The following is a 19790-nucleotide window of genomic DNA, read 5'->3' on the forward strand; positions in this document are numbered from 1 at the left end:
CCTCCTGGGAGCTGGGTAAAACCTGCCTGTCCCGTGCGGGGGGGACATGGCGAGGCAAGAGGGGACTGTGGCTTGCTCTTTAATGGGATAAATTCAAGTTGCGAGCCTCTTGCCCATGGGTTTGCATTAGTTACTGGCAGGAAAGCAGGAGTTGACGGTATTGAGGCATTGATGGCACTGCTGCACCTCCCTCCCGGGTCCTGGGCTCACTGCCCAGCTCCTCTCCATTTGTCACTGGCAGCCCTAAATCATTGGCTTACAGGTTGAAGGAAAGCACACGGCAAAGCGATGGGGGCAGGAGGGAACCAGGGGCTGGAAAGCAGTGGGACTGCCTCTGCAGATACAACCCATCAGCCAAGGTGTTACTGGGAGAGGAGCAGTCTTCTGAGGTGCTTCCTCATGGGGAAGGCCAGGGCTGGCTTCCTAAATCCCCTCATCCTTGGAGAGGGCTCCCAGGGGCCACCCCACTACAGAGCACCCCTCTGTTCCCAGGAGAGCTCCTGTTTTCCTTGAGCAGGAGGCCAAGCAAGGGTGTATCAGTACAAAACCTCCTGTTCCCCATCCACTTGTCCACCTGTGGTTTCAGGCTCAGCGAGGGCTGGGGCTGCAGAGGAGGTGGTGCTGTCCGTGTCCTCCCACCCCGCTGTCCATCTCGCTCCAGTGACAAAGGCTGGCAGGCTGGTTTTCATATATATGCTTTTTAATATCATTAATTGTTACACTACACACAAACAGTAACAATGATAAATACTGCAATGGAAATGTTAAAAAAAAATATTATACGCTTCATGTTTTTTCAAACAAACATACTTTTAAAATAAATTAATGCATAAAACTGATGGTAGAAAAAAGAAAACCCAAAACAAACCACAACACAACTGATCTGTTTAAGGCAATACTCTACGTGGACGGGAACAGAAGTACAACAGTGTGCTACATGTTCTGAACAGGAAGAAAGAAAAAGAAGCCATACAAGATGCAGATTGATGCTTCAGGAGTAAAAAACTCCCAAAACCAGATAATAAAACCAATGGCCAAGTTAAGTGCAGCATTAATACACTCTGCATGTCAAATGATTAGCAGGTTCCTAACATGGACTAAGGTCAAACTACAACAAGTTTATCTTCCTAATTAAAAGGTTATTCAGGTCAAACCCTACATTTAATTCTACTTTGCATTTGGCTGTTTCAGCTATGTTTCACTATATGCAAGGACAGCCAGAAATTCATCTCGTGCTCTGAGATTAACACAAAGGTTGGGAGGTCTCTCCTGAAAGGCATTTCCATTGACTATATCCCAGAAGGATCCCATCTGCAGTGACCCACAAATGCCTCCCGCCACCCCCTCCCCTGGGCGCCAGGCACCGTGCGGTGGAAGGAGACCTTGGTAGCATTTGCTTGGGTTTCTTTCAAGCTGAGGACATGAAATGGAAATTCGGACTTGATCTGGACTCAGAAGAGGGCTGTCCCCCCACCTGCCAGGTTATCTGGAGCCTGCTGGAAGCGCAGCCTGCTCATTGCCAGCACAGGAGAAACCCAGCCTGTAGCCAGGCTCTGGATGCAGCTGTGACGTTTGCTATCAAAGCTGGTGTGAAGCTCCATACCTGCCCGGACAGCCAATCAACCCCAATTATTAATGCAGCCCAGAACTTGGCCACTGGAAGGTGGACAAAAATCTTAATGCCAAAAAAATCCCCCTCTCCCTCAAAATCAAAATCAAAAAGGAACAGTAGCCACTTCCTGCCAGATTCCCATCAGCTGCCACGTACGCAAGATTGGCAGTGCCGGATCTCACCAGCATCGACCCAGTACGTTCCCGGTAAGATGCGTGTCTGCAAGGTGCTGCCAGGGGCAAAGAAGCTTCCTGGGACATGGTCAGAGCCTCCTGTGCTGCCCTGCTGGGGTGCTTGTGGAGGAAGCCATGGTACACAAGGAAAGAAATCCAAGTGGAGTTACTAAAAATTAAGAATTGTGATGGCCAACAGCTATCCGGACTGCCTTGGGTTTGGGTGGGAGAGGGGGATGCAGAACTGGGCTGAGAGTCATTCTGGTGCAACTGCCTCTGTTGCTCATCACTAGTTCAAGGGAAAAAAAAAAAAGATGATGGCTGCTTTGAGAAAAGAGGAGTAAAAGGAGGACATGTGCAATATAACAAGGCTTGAGATTCTAGAACTAACCACTGGACACAGATACCGAAGTTTACCTGTGACAACTAGTTATACTTCTATCATTGCTGCTGCTTTCCCCCCTTCCCTTATCTGACCCTTCTCTAGTTTGAGAAGCTGTAGCTGTTGACGTGATGGTCAGCGTTGGTTCTCCCACCCTAGTTCCTGCACGGCGCTCTAGGTGACTCAGCTACAGGATGTGCCATGAGGTCTGGAAATCACACGGTAGACACAGACCAGCTCTGCATGCAAGCAGCACCTGCTTTCAGAACCCTTTAGAAAGTATTTAATGGTACTTTGTTTCCTTCTTTACTAAGGGTCCAATAACTCCTGTGGAAGGAGTTAAAAAGTGCAAAAAGGGAGGGAGGGGGGGAATATCTTCCTGAATTTTCTCCCCTGCAAAGACTTCATCCTCTGCAAGAGTTGTTCTCCCTGCAGAACTACAGCCCTACCCACGTGTTTCACAGCTGAGAAGGGGACCACTGACAGACTTCCACCTGTGCCTCCCCATGGGTCTCAGGCTCAGGCAGGTCTTGGACTGGGATCTCTGGTCCCAGTGTGCCCACAGTGCTGATGCTGGAAGGGTGACGGCACCCACCTGGGCTTGGTGGCTCACACCAAGGTTTTAAACTCGCTCAGGTGACCCTCAGCTCCACAGCCTTCCCCTGGCCACTCGGGTGGGTGAAGAGAAATCCCATCCAGCTCGCTGGCTCACCCACCATCATGCCTCTTGGGTCTCCTGCTGGTCTGATGTTTGCCTTGGGTTTGTCACCGGACAGAGGCAGCAACAAGCTGAACATACCTGCTATCCCAGCCAGCTTCCCCACACAAAGAAACAGAGCAGAGAAATCTGAGCTGAGGAAGGAGGCAGAAGTGACAAAAACCAGAAAGGCTGCTGTGAAGAGAGCTTGTCCAAATTTTCCAGCTCCCCATTGGTCTATATCACATCTCCTGATAAACTTTTCCTTTCCCAGATCATGCGGCCTTGAGGAAGATGAGTAACAAATGAAGATGCAGATTTCTTGGGACCAGTGCAGAAATGAGAAGGCAGCCCGGGCAGAGCAGTGCTTTCTGGAGACCTGACCTGGGGCAGCTGAATAGACAGATCGGGGAGAAATGTTGCTCTGGGAGGGCAAACATCTCGGCATGTAACGGGACTTATCTCAGCATGGCCTTTTGGTGGCCTTTTCTTTTCCTGGTGCCTACTGTGCTGGTTTCCAGTGCCATGCCTGAGACAGTCACATTTAAATGAGGCTTCTTTTGTACCTTCACTCCCTGATGTAATCCCACCGCCTCTATCGCCACTTGTTACTATGGAAATGGCTGCCTCACAGACCAGGCACAATCAGCCAGGAGAGCTCCTCCTAGGAGCAAACCCATCTTTCGCTGAAGCAGCTTTTTACAGAAAAAGAAAGCCTCAGACCCACCACCACTTTCTGCTGGCAACTGGGTCTGGAAAGCAATGGGAAGACCTGTTCGCTGCAGGCGCCAGGGAAAGTCAGCGATGTCCTTCTCCATGCCGTGGCTTCCTGAATGCTTGCATGGGCCACGGTGCTCTGCTCTATGTAACCTCCATTAGCCCCTGGCCCTTACCTTCCAAGCAAGCTCAGCCAGGCTGCTGTGATCCTGGGATTGCCACCGATGTCAAGGGGGCTGAAGGAGGGTATGTAGCTGTAATTTTTGGGAAGCAATGCAACAGCTCAGTTGCACAACACAGGGAGTGAAAACTGGGATGCGAGCCCCTGTGAGAAACCTGCACCTGGTTAGTCTGTCATTATCCTCTCTATGTAATCCCAGGTCCCAATCTCTTCCTCTGTCTCTGGCCCTTCTGCTTCAGGGTTTGTGTGGCTCTGTAACAGGCACGTTCGTCTGGTGAGGTGCAGTTCAAGGTCTGGAGCAGCCTCTCGCACAAGAAGGCCTTGACAAGAAGTGACAAGGATGCCTTGTCCTCCTTGAGGTGAAAAGCACTTTAAAATGCAGACCTTCCCGTGCCTGCCCCTCAGGCTCAGCCTAGTCCAGCTTCCCCTGTAGCACTCTGCCCATCTCTGCAGATGTTTCTGAGACATGAGAACTAGAAAGAGAAGTGAGTTGTGAAGAGACAGCTCTGAAGGGTGCCAGAGGCCAAAGCCAGGGTATGTTCAGGGTGGCACATGCAGCCTGTGCTTGCTGAGCAGCCAGGTGACAAAGCCTGTTCTGTTCTAGGTAAGAGTGGCCATACTGTGTGAGTATGTCAAGGAAGAATGGAAAAATAAAGGAAGAGCCCAGACACAAGTGCCTCAGATCATTACATAAATGCTAAATATAAAAGCATGAAACTTCCCTGGGAATATCTCAAAAAAACCCTTCAGTGATCTCTTCCACCCAATTAAAATTCACTGTCTGAGTTGGAAATCCACTTGCACTCCTAAATTCCTTAAGTCTGCTAGCAGGGGATGGTGCTGTTGAACCACCAATTCTTCTTACATGTTCCCTGTGTCAGCGTGCATATTAAGTAGCCAGCTGTGAATGAGCCAACAGCCAAATAACTGAGAAACATCCCATTGCCAAACATCTGCCCCCAAAGCTGTTTAATTTCTCTACTAAGCTCACCTTGCAGCCTTCTGGTACATGCAAGCAACATCAGAAGCTGGTAAACAGAAGGAGAGTAGAGTTGTGTTGCTGTTCTCTGCAGAACTTTGAAAATATGTGTAAAACTTTTATAGCATACTTTTTGCACCCTGTTTACAGATCTGTCCTATCAGTGGTGCCTGCCACACACTTGGCAACATCCATGCGGGGGTGGTGGTAGCATCCGGGGAAGGCAGGTTTCTCCTCTGCGCTGCAGAAGGGAATGGATGTCAAGAGGGGATGTGACCTGCCTGGGGTTGGAGCAAACACACGTGCCAAAAGCAGCGAGGGACCCCAGATCTCATTTCTGTGCTGATGGTCCAGCAGACTCTCTGCAGTACTATTTGGCTGCAGTGTTAGCTCAGGGACACGGTGTTTCTGGTGTACGCATCTGAAAACAAGCTTAGCTTGGTATCAGCACTGTACTGAGATAGATTAGTTTGGACAACTGGGATTTGCCCTAGGCCAAGGCAGCACTTGGCAACCTTTCCAGTTATTGCTTCTTTTTCTTCTCTCGTTCCATCTGGTGCCCAGCTGGGTCTTTCCTTCCTTCAAAAGCATCTTCATGTTTCTGTTGAGTCACATACAGGGTGCTGCACTTTTCAAGCTTCCTGCACGCCGTTGTACAGCTTGCAGGCCAGCCTGAGGACAGACTCTGCATGGAGAGGGAAGGTTTCTGCTCAGGATCTCAGATCAATGTGTCAGCCAGCACACAGCTGAGCAGAGCAGCTGTCTCCTTTTGGGAAAGGAGACGGAGAGCCAAACCAGAAGCAGTTGAGTCTGTCCTGTCCGTGGGTGAGCACAGCATCCTCAAGCCCCTCTGTGAAGCAGGCTTGGCTGCCTGCTTTTGCAATTGCAAGGCATCTACAAGCAGGATGGCCAGAAGAGCAGAGTAGGCTTGACAGCCAAATATACGCGTTGGGGATAGACGTGCAGCAACATCAGATATGATCCAGCGGCTCTTCCAAAGGTTGGCTTTAAGATATGCCTGATAGGACATCAAATGAGCCTCTGGGATGGTCACCTGGACATCAGCCTTCCTTCAACCAAAGGTTATTTATACAACCACAGGAAAAGCAGACTAGACCACGCTATCTAGAGCCCTTCCTCGACACTGGGAGGATACTTCCCCTCACACGGACATCTGGAAATAGGGGGGTTTGCAGACTGACTGGAGAGACAAGAATTGAGTGCTGAGACCTTGTAGTCCAAAGTTGACATGAAAGGGCTAAACTAACATCTGATAAGAGGAAGTGATTTGCCTAACCTCAGGTAATTTGGTGACTAAAATTACTTAAAATCCTAGCCAAAAAAGCCAATCTGGCTTTAGGATGGAATTTTCAAATTTAGGAATTTTCAAATGCAAATTCCTTTGTTAGTGGCACCAGCATCACTATAAGGAAGCTATCCTATTTGCGTGGTAATTTAGATGGACAGTAATGCAGCTTTTTATACTCCACAGCACTCCTCCCCCTGGTATTCTGTACACTTCAGACTGAAAATAGGGCCTGAAAAGACCGTATGGTTTGGTGCAAAGACTGGAACAAGGAATGCTTCGCTTTCTTGCAAGTAACCTGCAGTTTGGAGAGTACCCAGCAGCCCTGCAGATTTTAGGGCTTTCTAATGCTGCAACAAAGAGTCAGGGGCTGTGCTGTTTGCTTTTGTCTTCTCTGGGCCATGGCAGCAGATATACTGCTGATGTAAGGAGAACAGTGACAGAACAACCATGTATCTATACTCCTTCCTGGGAAGCCCCCACAACCTCCAGTGAGGGCACAAGGAAAACCTTCTGGCCAAAACACAAAGGTCTGAACACAAGACCAGACAGGGAGAGGCAAGCCAATTTGCTGTTAACACACACTGCTGGGCTGTCCATCGGATTCTGTAAAGAGCCAACAAACATGCCCCATGGTCATAACCTGATTAAGGGGCTGCAGTTCAGAAGGGTTAGTGGTCAGTTTTCTATGATAGCCACACGTGCATTGCCTTAATCCATTCAGCCTTCCTGATAATGACCCTACACAGGTAACTACTTTTCCCCACCCTTTCTACTTTATTCCCCTAATAAAATATATGAACACAAAGCATAGAGAGGAGAAGCCAAAAAATTGCCATTTTATGGTCCTGTACTGTCATGCCAAATCAACTATTTGTGCAACCAGCTCCTTCTGTGAGCAGGGAAAAACACTTGGCTTGTGCTTCTGTCTATTTGGAGGAAGCACTGGCCTAGTTCACATTTAAATTCATCTTCCTCCCTCACATGTGCAAATGAGTAGTTCCCTCCCAGGGACCGATGATACAAAACTGGGAGGAGTGGCCGACACGCCAGAAGGCTGTGCTGCCATTCAGCGAGACCTGGACCGGCTGGAGAGATGGGCAGGAAGAAACCAAATGAGGTTTAATAAGAGCAAGTGTAGAGTCCTGCACCTGGGAAGGAACAACCGGATGTACCAGTACAGGCTGGGGGACGACCTGCTGGAGAGGAGCTCTGAGGAGAAGGACCTGGGGGTCCTGGTGGACGACAGGTTGGCCATGAGCCAGCAGTGTGCCCTGGTGGCCAAGAGGGCCAATGGGATCCTGGCGTGCATTAAAAGGAGCTCGGCCAGCAGGTCAAGGAAGGTGATCCTCCCCCTCTACTCTGCCCTGGTCAGGCCTCACCTGGAGTACTGTGTCCAGTTCTGGGCTCCCCGGTACAAAAAAGACAGGGATCTCCTGGAAAGAGTCCAGCGGAGGGCCACAAAGATGATACGGGGCCTGGAGCATCTTCCCTATGAAGAAAGGCTGAGACACCTGGGTCTGTTCAGCCTGGAGAAAAGAAGACTGAGAGGGGATCTCATCAGTGTGTATAAATACCTGAGGTGTGGGAGACAGAGGGATTTGGCCAACCTCTTTTCAGTGGTTTGTGGGGACAGGACAAGGGGCAATGGCCACAAGATGGAGCACAGGAAGTTCCGCACCAACATGAGAAAGAACTTCTTCACGGTGAGGGTGACGGAGCACTGGAACAGGCTGCCCAGGGAGGTTGTGGAGTCTCCTTCTCTGGAGATATTCAAGGCCCGTCTGGACGCCTACCTGGGCAACCTGCTCTAGGGAACCTGCTTTGGCAGGGGGGTTGGACCTGATGATCTCTTGAGGTCCCTTCCAACCCCTACAATTCTGTGATTCTGTGATTCTGTGACCTTAAGTGGTTATGGTGGAAGCAGGTGCACATCACACAATGCAAAGGGTGTAGGGCAGTTGCAGGGTTGTGGGGTTGGGGAATGCCTCAGAGCACATGGCAGGCAAAAAACAGAAATCAGGGCAATAAAAGGACTTAGCAGTGGTGCCATGGGGCAGTGGTTACAGGGAAGGTCTGTCCTTCAGAGGGGAAGTTACAGCTGTGGGAGACACAATCTCAGACATCTACTTCCATCTTTGTCCTAAGACAAAGGTGGTTTGATGGAGAACTGTGCGATATGCAGTCTGCCAAGGTTAACCAACGGAAACAGACACCTCATTGCTTGAGCAGGCTCACCAAAATACCCCAAGCTCCTGAGCAAAGGCTGTGGGAAAGGCTGAGTGTGTGCAGCCTGCCTGAAAGGCACAGACACTGACCCAGGAGGAGAAGTGCAATGGAGATGTTGCATGATACCAACGCTGAACTGCAAACTCCTGCTTTAGAAGTGTGAATGTTTAAAGAGACTTGGCCATGTCCTATAGGATTTAGTTTGACCATGTGGTTTCTATTTTCTGTTTTGACTACATTCCCCATCTGAAAAAAAGACTCCTGAGCTTTTCCTCCCTTTTAACCTCTCTTCCTACACAGTGCTGTTAGAGCTCTTCTCCCCACTGCAGACAACTTGCTAATCTCACACCTGAGCTAGCACTGGAGAGGAAGGCTGGCACACGAAAGAAGAAGCAAGGAATTAGGGACCTGAAGCTTTGTGCTTCTTTAGAAACATTTTTGAAATATTCCCCCTCAGCACTGCCACATGATGAGAAAGTGAGAGGAATTCAATAGAGGAACACTCTCTCCCTAGAGGAGTTGGCAAGTTAACCAGCACTTCTGCACAAGGAGGCAGAGATGCTCAGTAAACAAGTCTGCTCCATCCTCTTTCTGTTCCCTGGCAGATAGGGCAACAGTCCCTGTTTCGAGGAGGGGGCAAACACAGCTTTCACGGTTGCCTGCAGCTAGCTGCTGAATAATAAAGCCCAGGAGCCCTGTATGCCTGCTCTTTTGCTCATGCTGCGGATGACATCATGCCTTGCACTGCACAGAGTGAAAACGTGTGATGTTAAACAAGTGTCCTCTTCATCACTAAGAGAACTTCTTAAAGAGTCAGCTCATGATGTGCAAATTTCATACAAGGGATCTGTAATTCAGGGTGGAGATCAGGCTCTTTCTTGTGGCTCAGGGGAATTCTGATGGGAAACTTAGAATTGCCTTCGCTTTTTCCCTCCACCAGGCTCTAAAGAGAGTGCTGACATAAGGCAGGCAGTCTTTCTTCCTGGCTGAGCAGGAAAAGACACAGTTGTGGCTGTGTCAAAAGATTTCACCTCAGAGAAAGATGCCAGCCTATCCATCACCTGAATCCCATGTCTTCTGAAGCCAGCAGTGTAAGACTGAACAAGGAGAGGACATATTTTCTAAATCCAGAAATGATTTTGCATTTAAAACAATCTGTTGGTGAACTGGCAATTCAGCCCAGAAATCTAATGTAATGCCAGGTTTCCTGACTATTCCAGCATCAAATAAACATAATTGTTCCTGATGTGGGACTGCTCTAACAGAGCAGTTCACAAGGGGGCAGAGATGCAATAAACAGTAGTTCCCTCTCATGGCTTTTTTTTTCAGCTGAATCTGCTCATAATCCCTCTGTTGCTGAAAACTCCCCTAAAGTCTGACACCACCACGTTAACTAATGTCTCCCATAGGCACCAAGAGATACACTGTCAAGAGTACCAACAGCTGAGCTCCAAAAAATATGCTTTCTTCAACTAGCTTTTTCAGCACTGACCTTCAGACTGTACAGCTCGAGTCCTGTCTTATGCAGGACTCATTTTTTCTTAGTTGAACAAAGTTTAAGATTTTTGGAAGCAGATGGCTCTCACAGGACTTAAGTAGAAGCTGAAGTCAGTGTATTCAACTGAACTGAACTCATGATTATGGTATTCTCAGGCAAGGACTGAATCTACTGAGAGTATGGATGGATTGCAAATCAAATCTGATGTGTTTGGTGATAATTTAATGTGGTGCTAAGGGTAGATTGCATTGGGTATGTGACACAACAGCTCCAGCTACTACTGACTCACAGAGAAATGCCACCATCTTGCTCTCTTTGCAAGTGAATGAATTGTGTCATGTTGATCCTGGCTAGACTTGCCATAAGAAAGGATGCCCTGCTCTGTTGCCATTCTTGTGCCCTGGTCATGGTGTAATTTTGGTTACACAGGCAAATGAGGCTTAGTGAACTAATTATGAGCTGACCTCAGGTAAACCCCCCTGACACCTCAGACTCACCCCTGATCTTGCAAATGGATTGTTTTTAGAGGGTAGGATTAACTGCAGCCCCATCTGATCCTTCCCATTCTGGAACTGACACCTTACAAAACATCTCTGGTGCCTACACAAACCCAGAAGTATCTCTGGGCCCTTCTGCATCCGCTCCCTGGACCAGTCAGTTCTGCCAGGCACTGCCTGGCACTTAGTTTAACTCTTTTGTTTAACCAGAGTTTAAAATAACTTATCAACCAATCATAAAATGAATTTTTTGGTTTCTCCTGGCTCCATGAACACAAAGAGGTGCACATCCTACCATAGGAGGAAGCAATGGCAGTTAAGTTTTACAGTTATAGTGGAAAGCACTGATCACAGCCTGCCGGCCTCACTACTGGATGTGACAGGCGGTGGAGGAGGTGGCTTGGCAACACATGCAGGTAGGGTTGACCGATTTAGGGGGGATTAGGTCGAGGTCCTCGTCATCTGGGATCTCATCTAACCGGTACCCGTCCTTTAGCAGCTGGATGTTCAAGTCTTGGTTGATCTGCTACAGACAAAGAGACAGTCAAACACTTGAGACTTCTTGCTTCTGACAGGTTGGAAGAGGAAGGAGGTCCCTTATTCTGGAATATATCTCCCACATACGATATGGGAAATATATATGATATTTAAAATGGGAAATAATGATAATAAACCAACTGGGAGCTGTGTAGTCCCTCCACTCAGTCTGGGGCACTACAGCATTTGAAAGGTGGTGGTAAAGCCACTTGGTTCTTTGTAATCTCAGATTCAAGTGCTGCCTAGCACTTTCACCTCTGGGTGAAAAACCCTTCAAGTCAGGGCCCACAGATGGCCCAGATCATTTGACCTGGTCCCTGCTCTTGGCTGTTTCTCCACACTTCAGAGGGATTTTGCCCCAGGAAGAGACACAAGGGGGAACAGTTTCCAGCAGCTTGCGTGCAGAATGGCTGCTCAGCACCCTGATTGTAAATCAGATCCTACAGAAGCAGCACCCAGAGGCTGAGCAACTAATTCACTGGAGAGCTTGGGAATACATTCAGAAACAATGCAAGGGATTAGCAAACATGAACTTCCTGCCATTTCTCTTTGAGAGGGCAAGAGTTCATATCTGTAAGTCCTCTTTGGAATTTCTGCTTGCTCCAAGTAAACACCCTCCAGGTGACCCTGACCCCCACTAGAACTGGAAATGACAGCACACCCTCAGCTCCTTTATTTGTGTCCTTGGCAAGTGGACGGTTGCTGAGCTGCCACGACAGACAAGTTGATGCTTTTGCACCACATGGGCACTGCAGGACTGAGCAGAACTGGGAAAAGCTTCAGTGAAGCTGACGGGAAAAACTCTGTGCTGTGGCGGTGTGGGGACGGAGCCAACTAGATCACTGGGGAAGAAAGAAACATGACACAGTTTCTGCCACGGCCCCTTACAGACTCACAGAGTTTACACCACTGGTAAATTCCTTGTGTAGCCGTTTCTGGCTACAAAAGGCCACTCTAAGGCGTTTCTGGATGCTCTAGTATCAGCATTCATGGCTGGGAAGAGAGAGTGTAACTCACCTCAGCTGATGAGTATCCCGAGGAGGAATATCTGGACATGTCGAAGTCATCATCACTGCAGGGAAGGACAAGACAGCAAAGAAGGAAACAGTTAAAGAGACCTGAATTCCCTGCTTAGTCCTATCCTTCTTGTGCTGTGAAGCTGCCCTTTAGGCACAGAGAATTTACATCAAGGGAGCCTGGAGAGCAACTTTCATCTGTGAACCTCAGACATTTCCATGAAAGTGCTCTTTACTCTTGTCTCTTCCTGCTTGTTTACATGCACAGACCAATTACGGCATATGCCAAAGGGCACAGCAAGGAAGGCTGCAAGTGGTCTGCAAGAATGGTTTCAGCAGGAGTTAGCTCCAGTGCTGTGCTTTGTCATGAAAACTTGCTTGCACCTTAACATATATCATCTTATTATCACTTTGCATACCTGTCCGTATCCAGGGCTACCAGTGGCTTTTCATCTGGACTCTGATCTAATGACGAATAGCCCTTATTGGGAATGACGAGCCTGAAATAATTAAATGTTCTCCATTAACCACACAGTAAAGCTCAGTACCACACATAGTCGTATCAAAGTCACATGATAGTTAAGCTTTCCCCATTTCACTTCTTTGCAAGTCCTCCCTTATTGGTGAAGACATTTAAATAGGTGCAATTCAGAGGAGGCAGGCTATGTCTCTGGGTAGCTCAGAGCAGATTTACAAGGACGGATGCTGGACATGCCTTGGGAACACACTCCTCCCTGGAAGACAAAATGATTGGGACACTCTGGGCTTCATTCTGATGAAACTGTTCAGTTCGCAGTGCTTGCCTTATCAGACTTCTGTGTTGTTTTTTTTCCTAGCAATGAGTACATGGCACTTGCAATAAGTAAGCAGGAGAAGGTATTCTAGCTAAAGGAAGGTATTATAGGATTGGAAATCAGGGATTTGGTCTTTCTGCCTGAGTCCCTACCCAGTCCCCATAACACAGAACTTGTGAAATCTCACCCCTAAATTTAGTAATATGAGAAGTGAGAACTAGTGGGTGCAGCATAAGAGCCCTGTCTGACTAGCACTTTTAAAATCCCATTATTCTATAAAGACTTTCAGTTCATCAGAAGTGTTACAATGGCTGATGATGACTTTGCACCTTTAATTGCCTGAGGGAGTCTGTGGAATGGAATATAGACTTCAGAGCCTCTAGGATAAGGAAAATACATTATTCAGTGGTATCCAGCTCACAACAGTTATTTCATCCACAAAACTGCACAAAGACTTGGGTTCATATTTAAAATAAGATCAACCAGACTGAGCAAATGGAGCAAGGTACTATGTTCAGCAGGTGGGAACTGCAAGATTATCATGGAAATCTCCTTATTCAATGGGTTAAATCAGATTCTCTCCCAAATAAATGATTGGTCTTTAACAATACAATGATGCAGCAGGGCTTCACTAAGAGTTTGGGAAAATCTAAAAATGATAATCCATCTCATCCATGCTCTAACTGCTCTTTAACCAGCTGCAATGCTCTTCTGCTCAAAAAAATTCAGAAAGTCATTATGATTTTAGTAATGTAAAGGCATTGAAGATGGGCAAGGCTCAGGGAAAGCAAAATATATTAAATGTTCTAACGAAGCAGATGTATAGGCTCATAACTAGTTGCATTTTCTTACTGCATTCATTGAAATGCAAGGCTAAATAAATTAATTGATGCAGAATTTCCAGGCTGCTGCATCAGGGTACTGCAGAAAATGGGATCCACTTGCAAAATGCAAAACCCCTTCCCATATCCTCCAGAGGTTCCTTCTGCTCCCTACAAAGCATGTAGGAAGGAAGTCAAAAAGCAAAGATGTCTGGAACTAAAACAGAAGCTGTGATCTGGCAGCTTGCCTATCCAGATACCAGAAGCACTCACTTCCATGCCTGCTCTCCATTTTTCAAGTCACTGCTCCACATACACTCACTGACAATTGTTACTACATTGTGAATGAACAAAGCACTATCAGGGGATCAAGGAGAACAGTCCTTTGTGGTGCTATTTACTTGATTAAAACAAATCACTACATCTTTTTGTTGAGAAATGTTTTTTTTCTTAGCAATGGAACTTCAACTTCTCTGCCACAGACTAAAACTGTGATAATGTTTTTGTCCTTGATTTAAGCCTTTTTCTCACATCCTGATTGCCTTTTTTTTCTTGCTTCCCAGTGTCCTTGGAACAAAGCTGGGTTTAAGTTGTACCTGCTTTCATCTGCAGGTATGAGCTTTTAGTCTTGGTGGTTTTGGTTGCTTAACATGGAATACTTTACAACAACATCTGCGTTTAGTTTATCTTTAGAGTGGACTACAATATCTGGCTGTGTAGAAGTAGTGCAGATGGTGTTGTGGGCTCTGTCTGTGCTTGCAGTGGGGATTGGCAGCATCACACCAACCTTGTTCACATTTTATTTGCTCTTATTTGCTGAGCATGTTATGGATCCAGATTCTTTCACCTCTAAGGCTGGCTGTGCCCCTGCCTCAGAAGAAGACTCAATGGTGAAGGGAACCTGGTATCAGAGGCCGGATTTCAGAAATTCATATAAGTAATACTGAAGAACAATGGCCTCGGGGAAGGAGGAGGAAGTGGGGCAGGGACAAAGAGAAGCAATACACTTTGAATGAAAGAAGGAAAACATATTTGATGAGGAGAAGAGCAAAAAAGGGGAAATGGCTTTAGCTTCTTCTCCTATAGAGCCTGGAAGAAGCCAACAGTTCAGACATAAAGAGCAACTAGAACCTGGATGTTTTGCAGTGTATCCCACTGGAGTCTCTCATTGTACTGCAGCCTTGTGAACAAGGTTGTGACATTTCTGCCTTCCTGGGGTTGCCCTGTCTATGGCAGGACAGAGCAAACCATTCTGAGGTATCGTGAGGGCTGTGTCCAGAGTGCTGCTTGGTTCCTAGAAAGCCAAGGGAGCTGGGGGATGAGGAATCATGGGCCAGCAAGAGCCTGTGCCAGGCATCTCCCAGCTCTCCATACAGGAGCAACAGAGCTTGGCTACATCTGCTACTAAAGCAGTTGCTGCAAACCTGTGTTTTTCAGATCCCAAAGGAAGCTTCTAAAAGCTGTGTGAAAAGTAACTAAGAGATGTGAATCTATTGCCAGCAGGCTTAGCTTATCTGTGCAGGGTTCTCCACATCCCTGAACACTGCTCAGATGTCCATGGATGGCATAAAACTGAGCTGGCTGTTCTAAAGCTTTTGTCAATGGTCGTCAGTGCTCTACCCTTCCCAAACCAAATCACTCTTCCTTCCACTGGCACCTCTGAAACAGCAGCCCCTCCAGGCAGAAGTAACTAATTTTACAGGAGGGCATCAGCACTTATCCTCTCTCCCTTACTATCTTCCCCCACTAATTTCAGTGTTTCTAAATCTCTAAAGCAGCAAATCTGCTACTATTCCTCTTGGGAAGCTATTGTGCAGCCTAATGCCAAAAGAATCCAAGTCTTCCCAGCTTGCATTTGGGATACAAAGAGGAGCAGTGGGTACGGAAAACCCAGCTGGGCATTTGCAGAATTTCTTACTGCCAGTAAGGGCCTGGCACCTTTACGTGGTCTCAACAACCAAATTTGGAGCAGTGTAGCATATTTTACCAACATTGCAGGTGCTTACAAATAAAACTTGACAAAGTCCTGGCATGATTTATGACTGCTGTTGTGGGTTTTGGGAACTAATTTGAAACAAAGAACCTCATCTGTTGGATGTATTGCACAGAGAGAGGCTCTCACCTACAGCTCCTATGCTACTTAATATATGGTAATCCATGCAAGTTTCTCATTCATCAACAAAAACACAGCTTTAATGCAGACTCTGCTGTCATTTTAAATAAGATCCTCCAATAAAAATTGCCACCTTTGTCATAGCATGCAAAGAGTGCAATCCTGTTGACTCAGTGGGTTCCTGCCCCTGAATGTAGGCAAACAATACACAATTGTACTGATGCCTGCATGGAAAAAAACAAAACAAAACAAAACAAAAACACACCAGAAATACTCTGAAAGAAAGTATTCAGGTAAGAACTTCTTTGTTTACAGAGGTTTGTAGCACTGTCTGATACTGTCATACAGAGATGAGCCAAAGCAGCCCCAGCAAAGTATGACCATGCTGTTTGCAGTGTGGAGGAGGTGTATAGCAAAGCACGCAGAGATGAATTATACACAAGCCTTCATTAAGTTAATCAGTATGGGGAAGAGGGCATTTTCAAAAAGAAGCAGGGGAACTATTGGGATAAAAGCAGCCAAGTCAGAACTAAGCTCTAAAACAGTTTGCTGTTACATGAAGCAGCACTGTACGCTCTCCCACTGGTAGGATTACAACGTTACATGAGGATGCCCAGAGCATTCGAGACAAACATATCAAACCTCTGATTTTCACAGAATGATCGAATCACAGGAAGGTTTGGGTTGGAAGGGACCTTAAAGATCACCCAGTCCCACCCCCCTGCCATGGGCGGGACACCTCCCACCAGCCCAGGCTGCCCAAAGCCCCATCCAGCCTGGCCTTGAGCACTGCCAGAGATGGGGCATCCACAGCTTCTCTGGGCAGCCTGTGTCAGTGCCTTGCCATCCTTACAGTAAAGAATTTCCTCCTAACATCTCATCTAAATTCTCTTCATTTAGTTTAAAACTGTTCCCCCTTGTCCTATCACTACCTTCCCAGGTAAAAGCCGTTCTCCAGGCCGGGCTCCCTCTGCCTCCTGCAGGCTGTATTGTCACTCATCCTGGGCCCAGCTGTCCCCACGTTCCCCCATGGGACAGGATGCAACACAGCACGGTGTTTGGGAAGGGCCATCACTGCTCTTGCTGTGTATTTGTAGGGGAATAGCAATGAATGTTGTTCTTGTCATCTTAAGGCCATTAGGGATTGCAGCTTAGAGCACAGCTGAGTTTTCCAGTCCTTTACCTTGTCCGTGCCATCACATTGTTCTTCTTGGGCTGCTGATTAACTGGGCTGCCCATGTTGCCGTTCTTCAGAGAGCCCTTCCGAGCCAGCTCCCTCTGTTTCTCTGCATATGGGATACAAAGGGGAAAAGCAAAATTAGGGCACCAGCCTGGCAGGTCACCATACAGCTACAGAAACCCAGATTTGATTGCAGCAAAAGGGATTGCAGAATTAATAGCACAGGACATGAGCACTCCATCTCCCAAGCAGACACAGCAAAGGCCGGAGGAGCTGTGTCCCGTTGCCTCCGAGGTCCCTAGGGGCTAAAGCTCATATGCCCTGCCTCGCAGCAGCCTGCTGACCAGGCCACACCACGACAGCCATAGAGCTTCTGGATGCAGGCCGGGACTGTCCCGCTAAGGCTGAAGAAGGGCAGAACCCCTTCCTCTGTGCAGCTATGGGCTCTGAGACTGCACTGTATGCTGGGCAAGGGAATTTATCCTTTTACATTTTCTCCTATTCAGGCTGACACTGAGGGGCCCAGCTGGGACAGAAAAGAGCCTCCGTCAATGCAGCACCGTCATTTAGTGTTAGTCCAGCCTAGCTTGACACCATGCCTGAGTTATTACCACTTCCCTGGCTGGCAACTCAATGGACTAACACACCCTACAGCAGAAAACGTTGCTGCCTCCCTGTCCTGGTTTCAGTTAGGACAGAGTTAATTTTCCCTCCTAGTAGCTGGTAGGGTGCTATGTTTTGGATTAGGATGAGAAGAGCGCTGATAACATGCTGATGTTTTAATTGTTGCAGAGCAGTGCTTACACCAGGCCAAGGACTTTTCAGCTTCTCGCTCTGTCCTGCCAGCGAGCAGGCTGGGGGTGCAGCAGGAGCTGGGAGGGGACAGACCCAGGACAGCTGACCCAAACTGGCCAAAGGGATATTCCATACCATCTGACGTCATGCTAAACAATATATAGGGGTGGCTGGCCGGGGTGGGGGGGCCGGCTGCTCGGGGATAGGCTGGGCATCGGTCAGCAGGTGGTGAGCAATTGCATTGTGCATCACTTGTTTCATACACATTATTATTAGTAATACTATTATCATTATTATACCCCTTCTCCTCCTGACAGCCTGTGATGTCCCCAGCGTGTCTTCCTCTTTTATCCCACATTGAATCTTGCGAGCTTTATTTCTTTATTTAAGTAAAGTAAAAAAGCTGCACATTGTGCAGCTGTATTTTTAAACAGGCTATTGTTTGCTTAGTTTTCAAAGCATGTTCTATTTGCTGCTGAAATGTACCTTAAACCTCTGACAGTACGTGGGGCTTTCTTTGTGTATTCATTGCAAGAGGGGATTAAAATTAGCTTCTCGTTTAGGAGAGGCTATTTCTCTTCTTAATAACTTCTCACCACAGGATCATAACCAGAGTTCAGGTCCAAAAGCTAAGCCTTCTGCAGGAATGCAGCATTTGTGCTGTATTAAATCATCCCTGCCTCCAGGATAGGAGGGATAGGAGCCCATCTATGATGGGCTATCATATAAACTGATATTTAGTTTTCTGATTCAAAGCAATCAGTTAGCAATTGGCCACAAAAGCTGAGCTAACTGCCCCAAACTCATCCTGTAATGTCAGGCAAGTCTGGTAGGGAAAAGCAAAGTGAGAGACCAGCAAGGCAGGAAAAGGCCTAGTTAAAAACATTCTCCAGAGTGTGAGAAAATGCTGGAAACTACTTTTGTGTCATGCCTGAATAATAGGGGTTTACCAGACTGCTGGCTGGGGAACCTGAATAATGAATTCATTTTGTTTCTGCTTCCCCTGGGGTGTGTGAAATGTGCTGATATATTTTTCTCTTGCAGATTTTATTCCCCTTGGAGAGAAAAGCACCTGTTGCTTGTTGTGGGAAAGCTGCGTGCCTACCCAGGTGTGCAAGGGTGAGATAGGCCAACTCTGTCCTTAACACAGGGGTAAGAGCAAGGAAATGTGTCCATGGCCGCCTTTTCTGACGGATGAACAAGCGGCAGAGATACCTAGATACTGTGGCTGAGGAACCTGCAGAGAAGAGTATATACTCATACAAACCATGCCCAGCGCTGCTCCTGCTGACAGCAGAGGTAAATAAAAGCTCATTGAAGTTGGCAGGGGAAGGACCAGACCTATAACTCTCTTTGGCATGAGCAACAAAGAGACTGATACAGTATCGAAGTCAAAACCTTAAATCACAGTAATTTCTCATGACTGGAACTTGCAAATGCAGTGGTTATCTTTGTCTCCAGAAAAAAAAAAAAAAAAGCTGGTATTTTGCAGGCCATGTGAATGGTGCTATTCAAACATAGAGGGATAAAGTGGGATTTTATGGAGGCAAAGGTTTACAACCCTAAATACAAAACAGCCTCCACACATCTACACCAGGAGCTCTAGTGGCTGACCACAAATATGCAGTGCTGTTACAATATACAAGTTATACAAGTTGCCAATACTTCAAGATGCTGTATAATTCACAAAAAGCACCTGACTCAGAAACAAGGTTACAGATTTCATTTTCTGTCAAGACACTTCAGGCTTGCCTGAGCCTTTTAAATGTACTGCTGCTCTCTGATTCCTATTGATTACTCACTACAAGCACTAATGCTGTTTTCCAATTCAGATTACTCATTCAGTTGATGAATATGAGCTTTAGCTACGTCTTCTTCCTTCAGTAGGTCTCCCCATGACTATTTCTCTGCTCTTACTGAGTGATAATTCAATGTGTGAGGTTGAATGATAAGACTTCTCCTATTTAACCCCTTCTTTCACTTACTTAGTGGCTTGGAGCGAATATTCCCAAAGCAATAGCACTGCAGGAATACAGTGTCATTGTCACATCCATGCTTGTGTCCCCAGACAAATTTCTTAATCATGAATCAACAGGTCAGCTCCCTTTTGGATGCTATGAATACTGAGTCCGTGGTGGCCAAAAAGCAAAAAATAGGAGGGAGAACAGGAGCTCTATCCAGCTCTGGGGTGACAGGACAAGCTCCTGGAAGATGGTAGAGATGTGTATGAGTCACTTCAGGCTTGGAGGCAAGGAAATGAGCT

The 19790-nt window shown here is 47.0% G+C and overlaps 1 protein-coding gene and 1 long non-coding RNA gene across 6 annotated transcripts in view; one reads left to right on the top strand and one right to left on the bottom strand.

Moving 5' to 3' along the window:
- The window catches only part of LOC308184840, a 44493-nt gene that overhangs the window by 13164 nt on the left and 11539 nt on the right, over positions 1-19790 (top strand). The window lies entirely within an intron of this gene.
- LOC308184758 (protein FAM219A-like) overlaps positions 683-19790 on the bottom strand; it is a 154510-nt gene continuing 135402 nt past the window's right edge. For 2 of the 4 annotated variants that reach the window (XM_080572243.1, XM_080572241.1), the window contains exons 3-6: positions 16736-16838; positions 12244-12324; positions 11826-11880; positions 683-10794 (exon numbers count right to left, since the gene is read on the bottom strand). In XM_080572243.1, coding sequence (XP_080428369.1) covers positions 10639-10794; positions 11826-11880; positions 12244-12324; positions 16736-16838 — 395 coding nt within the window. In that variant the 3' untranslated portion in view covers positions 683-10638. Of the gene's footprint in view, positions 10798-11825; positions 11881-12243; positions 12325-16735; positions 16839-19790 lie in introns of all 4 variants that reach the window. The other 2 variants (XM_080572242.1, XM_080572240.1) reach the window with 1 other exon arrangement.

Source organism: Anser brachyrhynchus, assembly GCF_964034855.1.
Source record: "Anser brachyrhynchus genome assembly, chromosome: W".
NCBI lineage: Eukaryota > Metazoa > Chordata > Aves > Anseriformes > Anatidae > Anser > Anser brachyrhynchus.